Source organism: Bactrocera oleae, chromosome 5 (genome assembly GCF_042242935.1).
Source record: "Bactrocera oleae isolate idBacOlea1 chromosome 5, idBacOlea1, whole genome shotgun sequence".
Lineage (NCBI taxonomy): Eukaryota > Metazoa > Arthropoda > Insecta > Diptera > Tephritidae > Bactrocera > Bactrocera oleae.
The window spans coordinates 59,680,302-59,686,160 of record NC_091539.1 but is presented as its reverse complement, the minus strand read 5'-3'; the positions used below and the strand labels follow the sequence as shown (position 1 = coordinate 59,686,160).

The 5,859-nt window shown below is 35.1% G+C and overlaps 1 protein-coding gene across 1 annotated transcript; it reads right to left on the bottom strand.

The window, feature by feature from the left end:
* Positions 1-284: 284 nt before the first annotated feature.
* On the bottom strand, positions 285-3,927 carry v (Tryptophan 2,3-dioxygenase vermilion). The gene is made up of 7 exons (XM_014245547.3): positions 3,725-3,927; positions 3,432-3,592; positions 1,654-1,787; positions 1,228-1,587; positions 894-1,143; positions 741-834; positions 285-657 (listed from the first exon to the last, which is right to left on the bottom strand). Exons 1-7 carry the CDS (start codon positions 3,748-3,750, stop codon positions 549-551), a joined length of 1,134 nt encoding a protein of 377 aa, XP_014101022.1. The 5' UTR covers positions 3,751-3,927; the 3' UTR covers positions 285-548.
* Between the last annotated feature and the right edge of the window lie 1,932 nt (positions 3,928-5,859).

Genomic DNA, 5,859 nt, shown 5'->3' with positions numbered 1-5,859 from the left:
CACTAACTTCTTATCGCATCGCCCTCGTAAAATAAGCTAAAGTATTAGTTCTTGAACCGCTGCGAACTGGATTCAGTATTATCGGACGTTGGGAAAAGCATAGCTGTGCGGTCTTTAATAAGAAATATTATCAGATCATCATCATTTTCTCTGTATGCTTTTAACCCTTTATTTATCGGACGAACTCAAGATATTAGTCGTACACATCTCCTTTAACAGACGCGATATAAGGACAAGGATATAGTTTTGAGCTCCAAAGACTATATAAAATGTGAATCCAATCATTGAAATTGAAATCAAATTTATTTTGAAATAATTATATTTCAATAACTTTTAATCTGAATGAAAGGTTAGGACAGTGAAAAATATAATATGAGCATGAGTTTCCTAACTGTCCAAGACACGTCTGCTTAAGGCATTGTAATAAAAAACAGCATAGCAACAATTACAGGAATTATGATAACATATTCAGGATATTATGCTAAAAATATATAAAATATTTGTAAACTAAGAACCAGCAAAAAACAAAAAAAGAAATTAAACGAATATCAATTAATCAACTCCTTTCGCATTGAGACATCAAGCGGTGGAATGGCATCGCGTGGAATAAGAAACGTCGACAAATTGAATAAATCCAAAAACACCTTGTAACGATCACTGTAAAAACAAAACGAAAACAAACGAGCGTTAATTAAATACATTTTACTCAACAAAATGAAGACAAAGTCAAATCGATTTACCTCAACGTGGAGCGCAAATACTGGTAACCTGAAGAGCCGCCAGTGCCCAGCTGCTGTGAGCCAATCATGCGTTGCACCATGATCACGTGATTGTCTGTAAACGATACAAAACATACATAGATAATTAACTTGTTTGTATTTAATTTGGCTTACATCTCCACTTCGTAATTAGCGAATCGATGTCCATCAACAGTGTTAACATTTGATGCGGCTGGCTAAAGCGTGGCTCATCGCGGTAGAAGGTGATCATAATGGCGCCCTGCAGAGCTTTGTAGCTGAAGCGGCGATCGCCACGCGACACTAATGCCTCGTGCACGTCACGATCGAAGATGCTGCGATAGACCTCGCGCCGCTTCTCAATGTCCATAAGATGATAGTTGCGTGCCGCTTCAACGGGTTCTTGCTGCATAGATGATATATACGAGATGCAGATGTAATTATTATATATACGTAAGTATACTTGTACATTAAAACTTGACAAACTCACCATAGCTGTATGCACTTGTTGTTCTAGGAATTTCTCAGCGCTCGCTTGAAATTTGGCCCAGAAATTGAAGCCGTCTGTCTCAAGTCCTGGTGTACGTTCGAGCCATTTTTGTATTAAATCCAACATGGACGGTTCATTTTCAGATTTTAGTATAGCTTCCATTGCGGTCGATTCATTGCCGAAAGCCTCCGAGTATTTTTGATTGTATTTAACGCGTTGATCGGACTTGACGCCCAGCTTATTTTCAATCAGACGAAATTGTAAACTTTGAAAACCGGAAGCGGGCGCAAGATATGTGCGAAAATCCATGAAATCTAACGGTGTCATGGTCTCCAATATGGGCACTTGATCGACGAGCAGCTGTGTGGTGAGAGAAAGTGTATAAATAATTATTATTTTTGATCGTGAAATTACTGTAATAACTACCTTGAGTATGAGCACTATACGATTTAGACGTTTTAAAATTTCCAACGTTTTAGATTCCTCCATATCTTCTATGTTTAACATTTCACGTATGGAGTCGAGTTCGAAAATTATCTGCTTGAACCAGAGTTCGTATGCTGGAAGTATAAATATTGTATTTGAATAGAAGTTTAAATAATAATTTTAAGGTAGAATTATAGAGAATAAAATAGAAGACAATCAATCATTCTAAACGCTTTGAATAATCAAGCCTTCCACTATAAATTGGGCCTGTTTAAAAAAAGGGGCGACTGTTGTAATCGGTAATGGACTCTAAGTTTACTAGTGTATAAATACAGCATTTTTAAAGGTCTAAATATGCTCTTAAGAGCATTGGTAGGTTAATATTCCATACGTTTTTTTTAATTAAAGATCTATTCTACATACGACACGCCCGTTTTTCTGTGAACACTTTCATTTCAAAGAACACATTCGAATAGCTTCAAACCCTGCGTTGAGCAAGCGAGATAGTAACATATTTCAACTGTTAACCAGTGGGATAGATCCTGAGTTACGTGCGTTAAAAACATTTGAATATCTGAATTCATTTGAGGGATGATTGGTACGGTTGACTCCTCTTCAATATGTCTCATTCAAAAGTACACACCTTAGGTAATTAAATAATTCCAGCCTTAATGTTGAATGAGATTTTGTTTAAGCTAGAAGAGAGGGGAGTTATCTCCAATGAATACTTTGGGTGACCCACGTAGGCGAGTGTTTGAGAACATAAGGAAAGAAAATCCAGGATGTCAGTTTGCAGAAGCTACTTCGTTGACAGCAAACTCCAAAAAACTTATTTATGACTCTGAAATATTGAGGGACACAAGAAGGAGTTTTGTGTCGTCTAAAGCTTTGACTAATTGCCAGGGCTTGGATGATGACCATACTATCAATGGAATTGTTATGTATATCAGAATTGTTTCTAAACACTGGAAACCTTGATATTAAGTTCTTTAGTGGAATATCAATTGACTCTAACCAGATGCTTTCTTCCAGAGAGTAAGTTTTTATGCATAGTATTGTATATGCTGGCACATTTCGTATAGCATCAAATTATCTTTATCTTGAGTTGTATCGGCCGGTTTATATATCCTATAGTGGTCCATTGCGAAAAATATGTTCGGAGTTTGAAGTGTTGCTTTGGACAATAATCTTTACCAAATTTTGGGCAAATATCTTCTCAAATAATAAAGTTCTATACATGACCTTGATTTGGATCGATCAGTTGATACCGGCGGTTTCGACAAATGAGCAGCTTCTTGTGTAGTAGTTCGCTCTTATATATAATACATATAGACAGACGAACAAGCAAACGGATATGACTTAAACGACTCAACTCGTTAAGCTGATCATTTATATATGCATATATTTTATAGTATCGCCAACGTTTCTTTTTGGGTGTTATAAACTACAATAAAAATGTACTGCGCACATGAGACCTTGATATTATAGTTTTTATGTTCTAGTGAACTTGCAAATTGAAGACGCTTATTTCACTATCTTTAATCATTTACATACACATACCTTAGGTATTTACTAAAAAATTAAAATAAACCTACATACATCCTGAAGTACGTGTGGCCTCACATACGCCATCGACTGATAAGAGTTCACTCAAACCTAACAAGCAAATGAAAGCAACTTTCATCATACAATCGAATTTTTATAAACTATGTTTTTTCTACGTGTGTGAATTTATATAAGTAGTGATCATTGAGTTCAACGTAACATTCACTACTGACCTTGATGGGTAACGATAAAGAGATGCTCATCGTGTACAGGCCGATTATCCACCACCGAGAGCATACGTTGAGAACTTAGAACTTTATCCAGCATCAGATATTCACCATAGATCATGCCAATCTCAGTACCCAATGGAGTTGCAGTGTCGTCATGTAATGAACTAACGGTGTATAAGTAAATAAATTATAGTAACGCGATAACTCTTATATACTTTTACGTTTTTCAATGATAATTTGCACGTAAAACAATAACAACAAAAATAGTGTAGTGATAACACAACACGCCTACGCACCCATTTCCAGCGTACGGACAAGCCATGCTCAATAAGATTTCCTAATGATTACTAAGTTGTAAATAACACACACCCACACACACGGTTGCTGAAATACACGCTGTTGATTTCTTTAATTGTTAATGCTCCACTTAAAGTCACACCGCGTAGTTACCGCAATACCAAAACCATCGAGCGCTAAAAGAAAACTGAATCAGTATCTGGGTTTTGAATGAATTTTGAAAAGAAGCTCGCTATCGATCGATTTTACTTCGAGATCAAATAACAAATCTGTACATAACATAGCATAGACTATACCAACAACCAGATTATCAATACAAATATGTGTCTCTTTTATATTTGTATGTATGTATGTATGCATGTATACAGAGAGAGAGCCGGCTTGGTTGGCTTATCACTGCAGCTCCGCTACGTTTTGTTGTCATTTAATAAGACATAAGAAGTGTCTAACAATGTTGCTGAAACTATGTTTTTAGGCTATGTCTTTGACTTAATTCGACACACTTAGGCATATACCGTAATACAGCCATCTGCAGATAATAATGGATGTTGCCCTTTAAGGAGCATTAACGAAGAACAGCGTTAATATTGGTCGAACCATGAAAGTCCACAGAAACTAGGAATATATATACAATACATAGTATACTTCACGAAATTTAGAATAGATTATTATCGCTACACGCTCCAAACATATTGTTTAGATCGGACAAATTTTATATGAAATTTTAATTAATCAATAAAGTCTTTGATTACTCATACTTTAGACGCAGGCGACTTTAAGATGTAGACCTAGTGTGAAATTAAATAAAATCGATTTTGTTTTCATATTTTGATAGGTTATACCCTTAAGAATAACATACTAAATTTTGAAATCGAGTCGCTCAACTCAACTAGCTCCATCAATTTATCTTTAAACGCATTTTTCTCAAAACTACATTTATCGAATTTTCTTCAATGATTACTCGGAGACAAAGGATCAGATTATTAACACATTTTTTCTGTGTATTCCTTATATTATTCCTTTTAGTTTTTTGATCTGATCCAAATTTGAATTCGTTTAATTTGTTACTGTAAAATTAAAAAAAAACAACTCTTCAGCGTTTCCTTGTTATTTATATATATAATATTTCTATATTATGACAGAAATAGTATTCAAAATTCACATTCAAAAACGATCAGTGTAGTAGTTTTGAAGTTATGAGGGGTACCGGCCTTAAAAGCGTGAATTGTGGGGAAAACGCTTTAAAGTTTTGAACCCTTCGTCAATTTTGCAAGGATCGTTTGATGTTTGAAATTCAGACACAACATTCTTGAGCTATCATGCATTCATTTAAGACAAAAATCGAAAAAAGTTTTTAAAACCTCTACTCTCCCGTTAAAAACTGAATGTCAATTGTTGAAAACGGTATTATTTTGTTGCTACCGCTAATGTGGTTCTTCGACATACAGTTATATATTGCTTTTTAAGACAGCTATTAAAATAGATCAGGAATGATGAAAATAGAAATTTCAATAAAATGCTGAACTAAAGAAGCGGCCACTAAAACGGTTCTGCGCTGTGAAGAATATAGCCTTTTTGCGATTTCTTTAAGCGTTCATCAAACATTTACCATTTTATATTAATACTATTATATACTTATATATTCTATACTTATTCTAAAATATATGCTCTTCTGCAGCCAACTCAGTGTTAATTAACCAGCACAGCTAGCCGGTAGTAGCCTTCAAAACTTTGCAGCACTTTGAATGGTCAGTGGTCTTCTCAGTGTTTGAAACGCCAAAAAGTGGCCACTTCAACTTTTATTATTTTACTTTTAGTGGGTTGGTGGAATTTACGTTCCACTCAAGTGGAGAAAACAACAGACATACAAACACATATAAAGGCTGGTTTGCGCTTTGTATTTAAAAATATGCCAAACAAGAAAGTAAATGTATGTGTATGAAAGTGCGCGGAGCTTTTTTACGAAAGCAATGGCGAAAGCTCATCAAAACGTATTTGAGCATAGGTACATGCATCGGTATGATTACAGTAAATGTTAGCAACAGCTCTGACGTTAGCCTGCAATGTAATCAAATATCACGGAAGCATTAACCTGCATATACATAGATACATATATATGTAAGTATATATGTAC

Excerpts from the sequence above, each read along its gene's own strand:
- v (XM_014245547.3), bottom strand. The coding sequence starts at position 3,750 with ATGGCTTGTCCGTACGCTGGAAATGG. Across the intron at positions 1,788-3,431 it reads CTTTATCGTTACCCATCAAG|CATACGAACTCTGGTTCAAG; the intron begins GTCAGTAGTGAA and ends TTATACTTCCAG. Across the intron at positions 658-740 it reads TATTTGCGCTCCACGTTGAG|TGATCGTTACAAGGTGTTTT; the intron begins GTAAATCGATTT and ends TTGTTTTTACAG.